The 18,584-nt window shown below is 42.9% G+C and overlaps 1 protein-coding gene across 1 annotated transcript; it reads right to left on the reverse strand.

Moving 5' to 3' along the window:
• Window positions 1-430: 430 nt before the first annotated feature.
• LOC131469982 (zinc finger protein 536-like) lies at window positions 431-18,169 on the reverse strand. The gene is made up of 4 exons (XM_058645466.1): window positions 18,093-18,169; window positions 13,187-14,883; window positions 6,739-7,698; window positions 431-876 (listed from the first exon to the last, which is right to left on the reverse strand). Exons 1-4 carry the CDS (start codon window positions 18,167-18,169, stop codon window positions 650-652), a joined length of 2,961 nt encoding a protein of 986 aa, XP_058501449.1. The 3' UTR covers window positions 431-649.
• Between the last annotated feature and the right edge of the window lie 415 nt (window positions 18,170-18,584).

The following is an 18,584-nucleotide window of genomic DNA, read 5'->3' on the forward strand; positions in this document are numbered from 1 at the left end:
TCAATGAATCTCAGCAGTTTTCCATTTCCTTGGTTCCCCTTAATTGAGCATTGTTCCAGCATGAGGGCATGAAGCATAGGAGTTAATGGGCAATAATTATATGTGAGAGAGGCTTTCTCCCTAGAGTGGAATATAGAACAAATGGAAGCTCCGATGTGCAACATTCTACTTCATTACATCTGCTGCGATTAAAGCCTGAACATCTGGCACCATATCCTGACAGATAGACAAGACTTCTGGACCGGAAGGGAAATTGAGTGATATTTACAAAAATGTAACACAGGGTATTTACTGGATGAAAGAACAAGTGCTTTAGGCAGGCACGGTACATTCTGCCTATTAGACAAGTGTTGAACTGATAGATGCATGTAAACACAAGTAAATCGTTTGGACACTTCTGACAAAATGAACGTCACTAAATACCCCTCTACACTTTCACATCACAATGGACTTTATTATTATAGGCAGCTTCTTTTGCTACAGATAAATACGTACTGTGGCTCTTCAAGTAAACACTGGAATGTACATCAAGAATGGTTAACATTTTTTTTTTTTCCTTTTTTAAACAATCTCAATCATCCTAACCCTTCTGAGGTGAAGCTAACAGTAACCTTAACTGTCTGTATCTGCAGTTGCCATGACAACAACGTCAAGTTCCACAGAGTGATGTCATGCCAATCTGGTCCCTCCCTGACGCGTGTTTGTCTCCTGTGATGCTCAGGGGCAATCTGGAGGGCGCGTGTGAGCGTCGCAGGCGACGGTCAGGGTAGAGGCTGTTGTCAAAGGGCTTGCGGTGGACACAGAGGACGTGGGTCTTCAGGTTGCCCTTCTGGGAAGCGCTGTACGGGCAGTATCTGCACTGGAATGGCTTTCGAGCTGGAAAAGAAAAGGGGCAGATGGAGAAAACACATTAATTTAGGTGCAGTTTGTTGTAATTTAACCTTGTCAGAGTCTGAAACAACCACCTGGTGTGTGCCAAATATATTGATATCAATAATAACCAACTTTGATTGGAGGATTTTTAAAATGATACATTTCACAGTTTATGCTGTTAACCTGCTCTCGGGCTTTAATCCAAGCTGAACACAACAAGGACATAAATACCTCTAGTCAAAACTTTTTGAGAATGTTTCCGAGGGCGGGTTACTGATTATGAAACAATTATCTGGAAATGAAGTGGATGAGATTGACTTCTGTGGAAAATGCGTGTTTGTCATTTAAAATTTAGAATTTTTGGCACGTTGGTTTTTTCCCCCCAGTATTCTGGACCAGATGTTGGCAGGTGAGAAGTAAAATGTTGACATCTCTGAAATGCCGCAGGAAAGAAAAATCATCCTGCACAGTGAGCTTTAAAAACATATTTAATTTAATAAGCCATAATGTTCAAAGGTCGGTGTCATTTTGCAGATGCAAATGTTTTTCTTTAAGTTAAAAAGTGGTCTAAACTGTGACACCGGTTTAGCCTCTTAATAACAATTTACACTTTCTAACAGCGTAGCTTAACCAAAACATTGTGACATGGGCTGACAGGTTTTTTTTTTTGGTTTTTTTCTTTGAGAGAAAAAAGAAGCAAGTTCTAGTTTGTTGTAACTCATTTCCTGCTCTCTCTCTCTCACTCACACACACACACACATATACACACACAAACACACACAAGTGTTGAGATGAGGAATGACAGACGTCTGCAGCTGGGAGGCAAGGCATGCCAAAACTTCCTGTGTGTCCCCTTCCTTAGCGCCCACCACATAACTCCACTACAAATAATGTGAAACAACACGGCACAGGCACTCCGCTTACCTTGCAGACACAAAGAACAAAGCCTACTGTTAATCGCTTCCAGAAGTTTATCTGACCTCAATAAAATGAAATCAGTATGACACCAAAGCCGTAAGATCAAAACAAACATGTCTACCTCTCGACCTAGACAGCCACATGTCCTTGTTCACTTCTTTGTGCTATTTCTGCGATGTTAGCTCACAGAGCAACTTTCTCTCCCCCCCACTTTCTGTCTAACACTTTGACGTGTTTTTCTGTGATTCATGGTTACAGTAAACCATTATATGCTGATGTCATTTGACATCACTTCCCAAAAACTGAGGGCTGTCTCAGCCTTTTCACCCCACCCTCGCCTCTTCCTCTCTATCATGCTCCTCATCGGGGCTCAGACAGCTGCACACAGCTGAACACTCACTTTCGCATCTACATAAAAAAGGTGTTTTTTGGGGGGGGAAAGTGGGAAAATTCACAGAAGGTGCAGGCAATAAAAGGTAATGCTCCATCTGCCCATGTATAATAACCTGATGGCGGTAAAGGACACACACACACACACACACACACACACACACACACACACACACACTACACAGAGAGAGGATGAGGCCTGACACATCTGAATATCATCAGGATAGCAATGAGTGTGTGTGAGTGTGTGTATACTTGTATTTGTTTCCTTTTCAGGATCTTTCCTGGCATAAACACTGACTTTGTCAGGACCAGTAGTCCTCATTGAGACCAGACCACCTTCAGAAACCTCATTTCTGAAGAGCTGGTTACTTTCCAGGCTAAGATATAAATTGTAGTCAGGTTGTATTAACTGGTTATGGTGAAGGTTAGGGTAACCAATGCTTTGTTTAGGCTGTCCAAATGAATAGAAGCCACTGCAGTGTGTGTTTGTATGAGAGAGAGAAAGAGGGAGAGAGCAATAAATCGTGTGAAGGAGTGCAGTAACTATTTTAACTGAAAGTTTAGACATGGATAAACAGGAAATAAATGAACAGCTGATTGTGTGTATGTCTTACTCACTTGTTGAAAGTTTAGTGTTGCTTCCTTGGGTCAAAAGAACTGTCACTCCACCTGCCTGAATTTTCCACGTCCTGATAAACCAACCACATTCCCCCCCCACAGTCTCGTTAAGAATCTTATAAATGCACACACACAACATGAATGATCCTGCAGCCTATTATGCTTTCCTAAAAATCTGTAAATAATAAGCCAAAAAGGTCTTGTGTCTACATCAGTCGCAAGCTGCCCCGCTTGACTCCCCCCTCGCCGACTCGGTCCCCTTTCTTCCTCTCCCTCCCTCCTCATCTTCCAGGGTCTGCTATTCTTTCTTTTCTAGAGGAGAGGGAAAGTCCAAGAGAGGGCAACCTCCAAATAAGTTCCATTAATCACAGACAAGAGTCTAATGTAACTAATATTTTACAATTAGAGGAGACAGCAGTGGGCTTGGAGCCATCCATCTCTCCACCACATGATCCTCCATTCACAGGCCACTCCGGCCACAGCTTCAGAGCAGCCGCACACACTCGCACTCCCACAGACACACACATACACACACATGTTCATAAACATGCTCTACATGCACTCTCATGCATGTACACATGCACAGACGCTGAACAGGAAATGGGATCTGTGGATTGCGGTGATGAGGGAAAAAAAAAAGAGTGAAAAGTAAAAGATGTGCAAATAGTAGAAGGAAAAACAACATTTTTGTCCTTTTAGTCATCTTTCCCCATCAATTGTAATCACACAATATTCATCAGAGAGATGTCCTCATCTCTGCAAACAGATCAATCAGGCTGTAAATAATAAAGGAGCTAAAAGTTCAGCTTCATCATAATCTCATCTACTTTACTTGAGTGAAAACTGAACGTGAACACACTGAAAATAACAACATAAATATATGCATGCAATAAATAAAATTGCACACAATGTGCAGGAAAACGGAACAAAAGTATCGCGCTGGACAAAAGAGTCTGTTTTCTATTGTTAACCTTGTAAGACAGGGGAGTATACTGACACTGTGGGAAACTGAGTGGCCTTGGCAGAGTCTTGTGCTCTCTGAGCGCCCTAGTTTAGGTATGTTTTGATTTGAATATCAATTTAGCTGTTTTTGTACTGTTTTTATATAAAGATTTGAGGGTTTCAGGTGTTTAAAAATGTCTTAAAAGTCAGTATCAGGGGGGGAAACCTCCTGCTTTTGAATTTCCCTTGTTTATTTGGATCCTAATTAGCTTCTACAACATTGATTACTAATCATCCACATAAAATGCAAATAAAATTTGCAAAGTTACAAATGGAAAATGTACAATTCATTACCTTGATCTCACAACAGCATTCAACTCGCTTACAAAGCAGATTAAACTGACAAGAGTCAGTGATCGGATCAAATATACAAAGTACATGCATTACATCTTTTAAAGGTTCATCTTTGAGTATTGTTTGAATTCATATAAACTCTCAGCACATTTGATAATAGTGGGAATCATGATCCATAGACTATAGAGTCAAATAGTTTTTTGGCTTGGGAAGTTCAAGATGACCCACGTTAACCTGTCTAGCACGATGATAAGTAACCAAAATAGTAATCTATAAAGGCCTATAAAAGGCCTTCTGTGTGTGTGTGTGTGTGTGTGTGTATATGTGTGAGAGTGTGTTGTGTGTCACAAACTGACATAATGACCATGATGACAGTGGCGGGGCCGTTGGGGGCCAGAGGAGCTGAATGGTGACGGATGACACAGACCTGAGCTCTGATGGCACACAGACAGTGAGTGATGACTGCACATCCTTCCCAAAGCTCCACCCTTCATTATCTCAACAGGGAGAGGCGCAGCACAAAGGCCGGCCGCGCTGCCCTCTCGCTGCCCTCAAACGACATCTGCTCATGGAGACAGCCGCACTACCGCTCCTCTTTCACCTTGCTGTCGCTCCATCTATCTCCATCTATAGTGATCTTTCTCGCTCCTTTTTCTCTAACTCTCTGTCACCCTCTCTGTGGAGGGTACACAGAGGTCAGACAAGGAGATAATGACTCACCCCTTTCAACCTTTCAAATCAGGGCCCTTTTCTTCCTCGCTGTGCTCAGTGGTCTTTCATTCTTAATCCTTTCTTTATTGATCTTCTCATATTAACTTGCTCTCATGCGTCACGGGAGGCCTGATCTACTGCCACAGAAAAGATTGCCAGTTTAGTTCGCTGGTTACCTGCATTAAAGGCGGATAACGCACACGACGCACACTGCGGCCACATTGTGACAGGACTGTAATCTTATAAACAGCTGTCCTAATTGTGAGTGTGACATGAATGCATGCCATTATAGCTGCTGAGGAAACAGTTTGCGTATCTTTTCCTGCAGCGTCCAAGTCTTACGGTGGTGGATGATGCCATCTAGTGGTTGACATTGAGCAGTGCAGCGATGAGAGTCGCTGTTTAAAAACACAAGGGGGGGCTCAGTGAGACTAATGAGCATGCAGACAGGTTCAACCAGAGGTCACCATCTGGCCAATTACCACTGCTGGCACATTGGAGCTGACCTGAACTGTCATCACAAACACATCACTCCATGTCCAAACTGCCCAGCAATATGTCACCATGCCACTCGACGTGCCACAGTATGGAGAGGATGGGGGCAACAGGAGACAGCCCTATGACAAAGCCACCTGGTCAGCACTGCAGACAGGACAGGCTGCTGCACCACCTGCTTATTTCAGTTTTAGAGGACACTCGACGGACTCTCAATGTCAGTTACCTGTCACCATGTCCGGTTTGACTGACAGGTGTTTATTGTTGTCTTTGACATCGGCTTCCTTGGGGGGAAAGAATAAATATGGTGGATCGATCTGCAGCAAACAAAGGGCAAGCAATGCCTAAAATAACCCCTGGCAGCTAACTGCACACTGGTCAGATTTCTGCGAAACACACAAACGATGGTTCGGGTAAAGTGTGTATCTCACGTGGAGAAAACGGTTCGACACTGCCAGTTGTTGTGAGTTTCTTTTGTCAAAGAAAGTTGAAAACAAAGTTTATACTGCCAGTTTCCTGACTTTCAATTATACCACAATTATGTGTAATAAAAGGAAAGTGTGAACAGTGTGACATCTATGACAGAAGTTGAAGGGGAGGCGCTGCTTTTTTGAAATATTATAATAACCATCTGTAAAATCAAATACAAAACTACATCTTGCTGTTAGAATCACAAAGAAAGGGAACAGATGTTAATCCCTAATGGAGTTGACAGGCACTTTCCTGTCTTTCACATGAACATATTGAGTTTCTGAATAAGAGGGGGGATCAGAGAGAAGGTGTATCATGTTGCACTCATAATACATGCATATCAAAGACCCCAGCTGCTGGATTCCCTCTCCTGAGAGACAACATTATTAAATCTGTACTCAGCAAGCATATCACACCAGCACAAGAGCTTAAGCCTCTCCATCAGTGGGCTCCACTGGCTTGGGCGATTTGTAACCTATCACACAAGGATATCATCATCCTTTAAAGTGTAGAGGTAATCAGTGCCACACACCTGTGTCTTCCTTATTTGAGATCAGAGATACGATCTGGCAAGATGGAAAAAAACTGGAGTGCTGTAAGTGTAAGGGAAGCGTGTTGTTCGTAATTGGCATGATTCATTCACACACTCACACTCCCTCTTCACACTTCCGCTGTCAGGTGATGAGGGCTGAGACATGCCAAAAAACTTTTTTGGGATTTCTATAGCAGCCTACTTGTTACTGACAATGTCACACCTCGATACAAAACTGCATTATATATAGAACTGTGTTAACTAAAATGCACTATGTGACTGTAATGTGCACGAGCAAGATGGAAAATGTGAGAGACCGGTCTTTGTCCACTAGGTGGCAATATATACTTTCAAATCTGGAGGCTGTAGCAGCTTCCTCTTGTTAACTGTGGCAGCTGCATTAAATATATAGGATATAAGCTGAAGCTCACCTGATGTAACATCTTTCTCCATATTCCCCCCACCGTTCAGACTGGTTTTGTGGGTGCCGGCAGGTGCACTGCCCAGACTCCCTTGGGATCTAAGGAAGGAGAGCAGGCCGCCCTGGTACTGGAGAGGATCAGCCTGTGCTGGAGTCAGGCTCTCAAGAGAGGAGATGGGAGATTCAGCCACACCTCTGCTCCACTGCCCTGGCTTCTCTTGCTTCTCACCAAGACCCTGGAAGTCAGTGTTGGCATGTTCCAGCTCCTCTGGCATCAGGACATTATTTTTCAGCATCGGCCACTTGGCAGCGTCATCGTTCTCGTCCTCCCTCCCTTGCTCAGAATTCTCAGAATCTTCCTCACCATTGTGACAACTGGAGCCTCCTTCTTCTTTTGGTCCCTGCACCAAAAGGTCACACTGATACGCAGGTGTTACACTCAGTTCAGCTGCAGCGTTTGAGTAACTTTGTAACTGGCGGGTAATGGAGGAGGACAGTCCATTGCTAAAAATGCCAGACATCTGTAGCACTGCAGCAGGAGACATGGCTGAATGAGACGTGGCAGACTCAGGCCTGACGGACAAATCTAAAGGTTCATACTGGGACTTCCTGGTTTGAGCTGATAAAGAAGCGTCCACACCTTCGTCTTTGTCAGTCATGTTCGACTGCTTGTTGGTGAGCAGAGGGTTGTCACTGTGCTTTTCCAGACCAAGGTAGTGACCTGCAGCCGGGCTCCATTCCTCCCTGGATCTGGGTCTGAGCTTGGCATCGGGGCTGGAGTTGCTGCTGCTGCTGCTGCTGCTGCTGTTGCTGCTGCTGTTGCTGTTGCTGCTGCTGGGCTGTAGCGGCGAAGAAAGATCCCTGCTGTTCTGCCAGTGGGGGAAGTGGTAGCGTTCCAGATGGAAGCTGAGGGAGGCTGTCTGTGCAGTGGTGTAGTCACTGGAGAGTGGACACCTGTAGACTTTCTCACCTAACACAGACAATCACAGCAAAACATAGAACAATTCAAGTTCAATTGGGAAACTATATATACACACACACACACACACATATAGAGAGCTTTCTAGCAGAACTATGTAACAACAACTGTTGTCTAAACATGAAAAATGTTGCAATCCCACACCAGGCTGAGTTGAATGATTTAAGCGCTGCCCTGCAGTAAATCAAGCTTGTAATCAGCTTTCAGCTCCAGTGATCCATCATTTTACAGTATGGACGCCACCACCATGTGCAATAAATACACCCAAAGATGTTAACACCAAACAAGATTCTTCCAGAAATAATAAACAGTGAAATTGTACAGCAACCAGAACAAGGCAGATGTCGCAGACAAAAACCCCATTCCATCAAAACCAGTAAGTGGGTTTCCCAGTCAAGAATAACAAAGTCCAACATGTGAGCAGTTCTGATTAACTGCACTATGCACTGTAGTGGAGTTTATTATATTTATTTTAGCTTCATAGTTGAAAAATGGTGCAATGAGGGCATAATTCAAAAAGTACAAAGCGCATTATTGAGGCAAATGACTAAGGGTAATTGTATTTTTTTTCCAGCGAATAATCCCCATCTGGAAACAAGATCTGATCCTGCATGCCATAACTTTTAATTAAAGGTAATTTAGATGTCCTTTTCCCTCTGTTTACCTACAGTTTAATCCTTATACTTATCACAGAAACACCCTCCAGGGTTAAACACACTCCCTGTGACCATTTTGAGTTAGTGATTGTCTGGGACCTCAGCCTTGCACTGTCTTTAAATAGCCCAGCTGTTTCGCTGCCATTCCAATTACAGTAAAAGTCATCCGACGCCATTAAGCCACAAATATTGGCAGTTTATTGCCCAACACTCTCCTGGCATTTGAAGGTCAGGTCATACATTATACTGTGTCTTTTAGGGATGCGTCTGGGATAGGAAGATAAACCCACCACCATTAATTTAATTCTATGCATATTGATGCCTTATTGTTCTTCTTTAATGGACTAATATCTGAGTTACAACAGTGATTCATCCCCGCCAGAGAAATATCAATTTCATACACCTCAAGATCTGACCCTGAGGTAATTCACTGAGGTAAATCTAAATCTAATGATCTGTAGTTGTTACTTTACTTTGTTGCAAACTTTAATAGAAAAACCACCACTGTGAGGTGAATGGCAATAAAAGAAGTGCTGCATTTTATTATTTCTTGCATGGAAAATAATAAAATAACACCCATGCATTAATTAAATAGAGGTGAACGTAGGAGCAGTGAAAATCACAGCTAAAAAAGGCAAATTCATGACCTTGAAATAAAGGCTGTTTGTACGCTGTCTGTGTGTGTGTGTGTGTGTGTGCGTCTACAGTATGTTTGATTTAATGTCTGTACATATGTGTGTGTGTGTGTGTGTGTGTGTCAACGTGCACGGTTGTGCAAGAGCGGGAAAGAGACTTCAACAGTGCCACACCCCTGTCTCCAGTAACAGACAAAAAAATCCAAACAGCTTAATGGAAGTCTTTCAGTCACACTATATATCTCAATTATTCTGTGGCTTTAATTACGATGACATTAGAGACCAGCCTCAGATGCAGAAAACACATATATCTGACCTCATCTTTCAGCGTGCCTCTTCCTAAACCCATTTGCCAGCCTACATAAGAGCAGTGGAACAACACAAAGCCGGGAGACTCTGCCTTTTTTCCCCCTCTTCCTTTGGACGGGTGCCATCTTTGTGATTGCCTGGTTCATGCTAACTTAATCAGTTTAAGATTTACTTACACAGCCGAGGCTCACATTATGTGAGCGGAGTAATTTTAGAGCTTAGATTTATCAAGCAAAACTCCAATTACTGCATCATTACAAAACCGAGTCTCTCTCACCTAACGCAGAGCATCTAATGAAGTGATGCGTATGAGTTATCCGCTCTTACTGGGTGTGCGGGGTGGAGGGGAAAAGGTAAATAAATAGATGGCTCAAGTGAGCTGTGACTATGGGAGGAAAAAAAGAAATACATGCAGCTGGGCTTGGACATGTGATTCATTTCATATGGAAATAGGCTTTAAGATTTACAACCATACATCACTGTCAGTGCAATCATAGGCTCACATACTATATGCTTACACAGGCTTTTGGCAGTTATATTTGTGGATATCAAACGCTACACACAGTGGAGGTTTGGCTCTTTATATACATATGCAATCAAGCACCTGAAATGTGAAACAGAGATACATGGAGGCTGGTTCGCTTTAAGATGAAACAGAGTGAGAGTGAGAGTCACACACGAGACTGGTGAGAAAAACAGGGGCACCAGATGTTCTTTGATGTTTATAATAGCATATATTATTAATATTAATTAGACCACATAGTCAATGACGCATTTGGGACGTTTCCAAGTCAATTAAGCCAAATGGCATTCAGGAGACGGTGGAACAATATTTCAAGGCAGGTGTTCAGAACTCCCTGGGTAAATCTTTTTATCTGCATGCTAGGAAAACAAGCATTTTGAGCTTAATTTGAGCCTCATATCTGCAATAATAATTAAAAAGAGGATTAAAAGACAGAAGTGAGAGGGAGACGGAAAAGCCAACAGGTAATCAGTTCAACACAAACCAGCCAGGCTGACTCTGATCTCTGAATAAGAGCGGAATTTTGTGAAGACAGACACAAGTTGATAAGGAGCCTTTAGTTAAAAGATGCTTTACTGTCAGCAATCTTGAAGAAAAGGCTGATGTGACTGGAACGATCAAATGAACATGATATTCTGCGCAGAAGCTTTATCTGTGTTTCTGGGTAAACCACTACTCAAATTACATTCACATCTTTACAGACGCTTATCGTTTCGGGCACTCTTGGCTTTAGTGCTTACAGTAAGAATTTGCATAAAAGCAGGGAATAAGGGACAAAACACATGTGGGGACAACATCATTACATGGTGTCTGCTCATTGACCTTGAGGTTAAGAGTATTGAATGGGACTAATTAATAACTGTCAGAGCATTTTATGTTTGGGCATGTTTTTTACTTGGAGCTGGGATCTAACTGGTCCAATGTAGGTCAGAGGCCCGAAGCGTGCACCCTTCAATAGTTTATCATTTTAAGAAGAGACGTTTTTCTTCATCTCAGTTTATAATTAAAGTCAAAGTGCATTGACAAATCTGTCCTGATTAGACATTGAGAGACGTAATTCGTAACACACACATTCTCTATTGAAATCAAAGCAGGGTTCCTAAGCTATGATGCCGGGTATCTGCGGTTCACTCTAAACCCAGCACTGTATCTGGATGTATCACGCAAAGAAGCCGTCTCTCACCCTGACAGCCATGACTGTACTATATTTGCTATCCATATTGAGGACATCAATAACTTCATGACCACCATAGGCTGACTATGAATAATGCAGCTAGTAATTCTGGACTAATCAATGTTCCTCAAGCTGAACATCTGGCAGTGGTAATTCTTCCTCATGCATCTCCGCTCTCCTGAATTAGAAAACACTCGCTCTCTCGCGCCTGTTTCCTCCACATTCAACCACCGAGACAGACAGACTTGATCAGTTACAGCCCCCCACCTCTGAAAAAACTTAGCCCTGTTATTAAACCCTCATCAAGTGGTGCGTGTTCTCCATATGTGTAGGATTTACCTATCTGTCCCGCAGCAGACCTGTGTGTTGAGCCAGGGCCAGCAGCGTGTGATTGTGTTAATTAATCTGTCATTGTGAGCGCAGGGAGCAGCTGCAGAGGTCTCTGGGATATATTGTCAGAGCTAAACAATGCGGTGCTAAGCCCCCAGAGTGAGTCTACCATTACACAGGACTAAGAACAGAGAGGAGAGGAGGAGAGGAGGAGAGGAGGAGAGAGAGCCTGCCGGATCCATCATTGACTAAAGCAATGACGCCTGACCTTTACAATGAATTAGTTTCCATGCTTAATATTGACTGAAATTAGAGTCTGATACAGAATGTGTCATCCCAGAACTGCGCACAGTCAAATCCTTTGCTAGCCAGCGATCATAAATGTTTCTGGAAGTGACACCGTATGGTCTCAGAGATAGCGGGAGAAGAGGGGAAGAGAAAACAACAGAGTTTGAATATGTTTCTTAAAGAGCAACCGGAGAGGGATTTGCCCATCAAACTGCAGGCATTTGCGTGTAAATATGCAGATGCTAGTTATGTGTGTACAATATTAAAACAATGAATCTAATGAGATTAGACGTGATCCATTTATCTCTGCTGCACGGCCATCATTTAAAAGGATAGTGGATCAAGTCCCGCAAGAAAACATCCGACTCCATGTGCACAACAGCGGTATGGAAATAACTCACGTCATAAGCGACGAAGGAACCGAGCAAAAGTTTGTATTTATGTGTTCTCTCGCCTCTTCACAAAGCTGTTATAGCTGTGATTTAGGCACATGATAACATGTTAGCAGGATGCCATGACAAGAAAGGCATTTACCCAAAGAGCCAAATCATCCAAATCACCAGGTGGAACAGAAGACTATCAATAAAAATACCAGGTGGTAGATCAAATCATAAAAATCACTGGGTGGTATATATCAAATCATTAAAAACACCAGATGGCATGCATTAACATCTTGTGCCCCTGTAGGCAAGGGGTGGGGATGTGACAGATATAAAATAGAGGGTACTAATTATCCTCACATTTCAACATGATGCCATTATCTTTAAAAGGAAGACAAAGTCCTGGTGGATGACAGTAATGTCTGTGGTGTTGTTACTGACCCTGCGCTTCACAGCCCACCTACAGTGAACGAGGGGGAAAAAATGAAACCAAAGCTGTCAACTTGATTTTGTATTTTTAAAAATTCACAGCAGACTGAGATGCATTATTTTACTTTTTAATTTTGTTGCAGTACTCTCAGCAAACCTTTAACGCACCAATCTTTATTCTTTTTCGATAATGGCAGATTTAAAAATGTTCTGGAAGGAAATAGGTTACGTGAGTTATGTGAATTAGGTGAATGAGTCACACTCTCTTCTGTATTGTCCTCATTATGATGAATTAAGAGCACCTTTAGTGGATGAAATGTCAGGAAGGTTTATTTGTCGAATATAATTTCTCTGAACATATGTTCTATGCATAGTACAATATTTTAAAAAAAAATACTCAACCAATGAATCCATTATGTTTTTTTTTTTTATGATTTTAACCATTAGTTATTTTAATTATCATAACCCTGCAAAAGTCCAGACAACATACTATACTAATGAGATACTTAAGCAATTCAGTGTGTCACTTGCATTAAGTTAAAGGACTTGTCATGGTCATGGTAGCCTATAAGGAGTAGAAACATAACATAAACCACAACCTTGCTCATTTGAACATGGTTTGGATCTTTGTCTGTTTTGCTAACATCCTGTTTACAATCCCTGAACAGCACCCCAGCCATGAAATACATTATTCTGCTGAGAGGATATTACAACATTCCCTTTAACATATGATTCTGTTTCTATGACTGTGTTACCTGTAGCTGGAGAAGAAGATTGTGGCCGATGGTCCAGGGAACCGCTGGGGTGGGAGTTCCCTGTCTCTGTGGTGATCTCCGTCGGCCCGTGGTGACTCATGCTGTCGGTGCTACCGGGTCTGCTGATGACCCTGGTGTCTGGGTCACTGAGACACACCTTGGCGTCATCAGCAGGATGACATCTTTCAACCAAGTAGGAGGTGCGCTGCTGCTGCTGCTGCTGCTGCTGCTGCTGCTGCTGGTCTTTAGGAGTGAACATTTGATGTTCAACAGATAGCCCTGGTGTCATGATCTGCCAGCCTGGGTAAATGCTGCTGCTGCTGCTGCTGCTGCTGCTGTTGAGTGTATCTCTATTAGAAATGACTTTCTGCAGATATTCCATGCTGGAGGAACTCAAGGGAGGAGGGAGATGATTCAAACCCAACATTGCGGAGCTCTCTGCATCTGTCAGAGGGCCTGGACCTGAGGAGATCATCCTCCCTAACATCTCCCTAACCTTCATGTCAATGCCTGCTGGGGCAAGTGTCTGGTTATAATCTGGATGGTCAGCTCTCTCAGCTGTGAGGAATCGGTTGTGAATGCGGGAGATGTACTGGGAGTAGAGGTTGCTCTGGTGGTTCTGCGTTAGGTTACTCATCTTGAAAGAGTCATGCTCAGCAGGGAGATTACTCTTAGCAGCCAGCTTATTGAGATGGACCTTCATGTGGTTCTTCAGAAACCAGGGTTCTTTGAAGCGACGACCACAGATTTGACAGCAGTGCTCAAAGGAGTCCTTGTGTTTCCTCATGTGACCCTTCAGGAACCAGGCCTGGCTGAAGGTCTGGCCACACACCTCGCAGGGGAATTCACCAACAGGTTTTCCCTTGTCACCAAGCCCAACGGCAGGCTTTTGACCTGAGCCATTATCTGCAGTTATATGGGCCATCTCAACATGGCCAATGAGCTCCTCCTCATGTGCCGCAGCAAATTCACACAAGGTGCATTTGTAGGGTTTGTGTAAGATCCTGATATGCCGCTCAAGCTCCTGCTGCTTCCTAAACTTTCCTTTGCAGAATGAGCAGCGGAAGCCAGTGGGTTGGGGCTGGTTTGGCTCGTCATGGACTGCAGTCACCTTAGGAGATGTGGATGTATGTGGCTGGTTCTCTGCCACACCAGAGTTGGCTAAAAGCTGGTTATGCATTGAGACAGGTGGAGACAGCTGGGGATTTTTAAGTTGGGGTAAATTAGACGTTTGCTGCTGACTAACATGACTTGCTCTCATCTGTCTATCTCTCAGTATGGCCCTTTCTTCCAGTTCGTGGAGCAACCTGTTTTCCTCTCTAATCCTTCCTCGGCCTTTGCCCAAAAGGCCTTGCTTGTGAGTACGGAGGTGTATCTTAAGGTTGCCCTTCTGTGCAGCCCTGTGGTCACAATATGGGCACTTGAAGGGCTTCTCACCTGTGTGTGTGCGCATATGAAGGGAAAGGATGCTGTTAAAGCGAAAACGCTTTCCACACAGTGGGCAGGGATACTTCCGGTTCTTGCGGTTGTCATCCTGGGCAGAATTTATCTGGGAGACGATGCTTTGATTTGTGACTCTCAGGAACTGGGAAAGCTCTACTCTTCCATTCATACTGCTGAGAATTCTTGCGTCCATGATTTGATTGGCCAGAAGCGCCATCTGGCTCCTAATTGGATGACAGGATGGGGTAATGAAGCTGTCCTCTCAGGGACTGGCTTATGATACAGTATGGTGGTCAGGGGTGTTGGTGTGAGACAGTCCAACGGTTTAGCAGTGAACTATATGCTGGCTGTTTGCTCTTACTCAGTTGAAACAGGATGTGGATTCATGTTGTTCTCATGAAATGTGTGTTTGTTGTGGCTCAGACCTAAAGAGAATACAAAAGGAACATTTAGTGAATTCAGATTCTGCCAAAATAAAGAAAAGAGTCAGGCACATAACTTCCAGCTTAGGAAGCCCATTAACAGGAAAATTAACAAAAAAAACAACAACACTTATTTGCTGTAAGCTTCTACTTTTGCAACTGCAATACAATGCCAGTGATGCACCACAAATAGGTCAGGAAATAGAGCAAAGCAGGTTCTGACTCTCCTCATCCTGTGTTAAGTATAACTGTGGTTTTTGATTATTGTAGGAGACTGTGAAAACGCTGATTAAGTCAAACCACACAAGCTTCTTAAACAAATTTCTCATCGTTACTTAAGGGTAAGGTGAAGATCTTTGTGCAGATTTCATTTTGTACTGACACAATCACAAGCACACATGCAGCACACAAAGATCAAAGTCTGTGTGCCTCTTACTTGCCCTTCCTTTGCAAATCTGCGAAAAGATTAAAGTGAAAAAGTTGAGCTTTTTCAGCAGGTCTACTGCATATTTGAATAAAACCTTTACTGGGATAATTATGTCGCAGGAGTGTTACGGAAAATAAACAACTTAATGATTAAAACATGCAAACCCAAGTGAAAGGGAAAATATCCAAATGAAAAGCTAAAGTATGCCTTAATTTCCATGTGCCCAGCTCCCCCTTTTTTTTTGATTCAGCTGTAGCAGCAAAACAAAGCTTCAAATTCACATCGCGCTACAATGGTAGAGGTCACATAAGCTCGCCCTGCCCAGCTCTAGTGCAGCACCAAAGGGCACAGAACAAAGCCTGCACTGTCCACACTGAATTAACACAGGCTTACATCATCCTGGACTGCAACCTCAGTCAGTCATGAAAATGATGTACACAAACCCACACAGATAAAGAGCTGGCAGGCTGGCCGCAGTGGTTGGTGTGAGCAGTGTGTTTTGTTTTAAGCTGTAGATCAGGAATCAATTCGACCATATGCTACAGCCCTAATCATATCTGACAGGGAAGAACTACATAATGATATTAGAATACAATAAATCCTCTACGTACATATTTCTTACACTGGTATTCCTTTGCGGACAGAGCAGAGAGGAGGAGATGTTCCCCTCCATCTCCCTCCCACTTTCAAGAATTACAGTCATTTGAACTATTATTGCATTTGGCTCTATTAATGTCATTACTGTACTGTAGCCTTGGCTGTGTAATGGTGTATAGAGTGTCCATTTTGATGTCTGCATCCAATCAATAATGATTGATCAAGCTCACATTCAAATGGGTTCGCGTATGCAGCATCTTCTACTATAACTTTGACTCGTATAACTTTTATTAAGCTGTACATAAAAGTGCCTATGTCTTTGAGTCTGAGCAACGTGCTGCTGCTGATGCTGCTGCTGCTGCTTCCTGCTGCTGCTGTTGCCTATAGTTTATTAGAAACCATGGTCAGTAATGAATATGTTTTACAAAAAAAATACACGGATCGAAATCTGGCATGCCTGCAGTTAACTTGTGGCTGGTGTGAGCCATGTGTCGGCTCTGAGCTGAGATCAATGTAAGGATACAGGTTTGACCTAATCACATCTGACAGGGAGAAAGTGAGCGAATGATATTAGCATACACAAGATCCACTTCATATTTGCCAAAGTGGTATTCCTCTGATTAACTAAGCATAGCAAGGAGGCATAAAACTTTCATCACTGCATGTGTGTGTGTGTGTGAGAAAGAGAGAGAGAGAGAGAGAGCTGTAGGAACTGGTGGAGAAAGGGAGCGGCACGAGGGGCCATCAGGTGTTTTCTCTGTCAGAGTGGATTAGGGTCTTTGCTGCAGATTGAGAGAGTGCTTGATTGTTATTAAGCATCGTGTCACAGTAGTGCCTCTTAGGTGTGGCCGCTTGTAGACAAACAAGGAGCAGGTGTGATTTAGCACAGGCAATAAAAGAAAAATGTGACACGTACACATTTAAACCAGCCCTGGGAGCTGTGCATTCTGGTTGATTTTTAGATCTGACAATATCACAAACATTGTTAGATTTATTGTTACTGCAGTCAGACGGAGGGTTTTGTGTTTCAGTGTTTAATCTACAAGAGAGTGGATGCATGATCTTTTCGCTCTGTAGTTGCGGTGCGCTGTCAGCCAGGATAGATGGACAATATTGTAAATCCATAGTTAGGTGACAGAGGAATGAAACACATGAATAAAATTTATAGATCAGAACTGCATAACAGCAGTTACAAAGCATTAATAATTTATGGGGATAGTTGAGCTGAAAAGTACAGAGAATGCGCCACAAACAAATACATGAGCCTGTACAGTTAGAGTGACCTAACCTACCTTTTTGTAATCTAAAATTAGGTAGAGCTAGGAAAAATAAATAGGTAGAGTGATGACACAGTATACTGCATGTAATTTGGATGTTTAATGGTAAACCTGATATATACAGCCTGCAAGTGTAAAATATAATACAATGATTTTAAAGTGCCAAGCTCCACAAAACAAATACTTTTGTCTCTCAAAAGCCTGTAAAAGACACAAAAGATGGATTATTTATCCACTGTTCATTTGATTGCTCTCTTTCTCACGTCCTCCTCATATCTGATGTGAAAATGTATGTATACGCGTTATTTTGGATTTAGATGAATTTGTGCTGTCTGCCCATGCATGTATTCATGACAGAATAATAAAAGGCTTCATTTATTCATAGTTAAATATGTGATATGTAATGGCATGACATTCTGATGAAAGTCCTATCTAATGATACGATCGCTGATATCGCCTCATATACATTATGACACAATGTGTCGCTGTACATTATACAAATTGATGTCCTAGATTCTTTGTGCTGTGCCTCGGCCTACTTCAAAATCACACACAACAAGAGATCATGGCTTTCTCAAATTCCTGGAATTCCCTGACTTCCCAGCCAGCAGATAACAATTGTTTTATTCATTACTACAGAGCAGGCTTATGTGCAGACAGTAAAAGCCCAGTGCCATGCATTATGCCCCCTGTGTCTCACTCCTCCCACACACCCACGAACCAAAAATCGCCCAGCCAACCATTCGTTGGACTTCCCTGTCAAGGGATGAAGAGCCTGCACATGGAAGAGGGCAGTGGTAACACAGCTGCCCACCATGACCCGTACAAAAGATAGCACCCATATACTTTCTGACAGCCAGATTAATGAAAGCCTATAGGAGCTTCTCTGTAGGCCCCCCCAAAAGCCTGACTGAGACAGAATAGTCTAACCAGCACCATTCATTACTGCAGAGCACAGAAAGAGCACACACAGCACTGACAAACTAGCTCCTTGTGAGTAATAGCTAAAGAACTCATAAAGGAATACATACACATTTGTTGTGGATGCAGTAAATCTATGCCACTCCTTTAACAACTATCAAAAATCTGGCTCATGCCCTGTAAAAATAAATCTGGCGTGCACGTGGTGCAAACGGTGATGTGAAGTTATTTGGGAGTCAGCTCTTTCACTCGTTCAGTGGAGGGAAGGAGCCCGTCGATTCATGTTCTTCTCATTCACGAATGCACGTTAG

Source organism: Solea solea, chromosome 12 (assembly GCF_958295425.1).
Source record: "Solea solea chromosome 12, fSolSol10.1, whole genome shotgun sequence".
Classification (NCBI taxonomy): Eukaryota; Metazoa; Chordata; class Actinopteri; order Pleuronectiformes; family Soleidae; genus Solea; species Solea solea.

Bases quoted from the DNA above. Each gene is read 5' to 3' on its own strand.
- LOC131469982 (XM_058645466.1), bottom strand. From the start codon at position 18,169: ATGGTGGGCAGCTGTGTTACCACTGCCCTCTTCCATGTGCAGGCTCTT. The intron at 14,884-18,092 runs GTTGGCTGGGCG...CTGAGAGGACAG, and splicing joins ACAGGGAAGTCCAACGAATG to CTTCATTACCCCATCCTGTC. The intron at 7,699-13,186 runs GTAACACAGTCA...TGTCTGTGTTAG, and splicing joins ATCTTCTTCTCCAGCTACAG to GTGAGAAAGTCTACAGGTGT.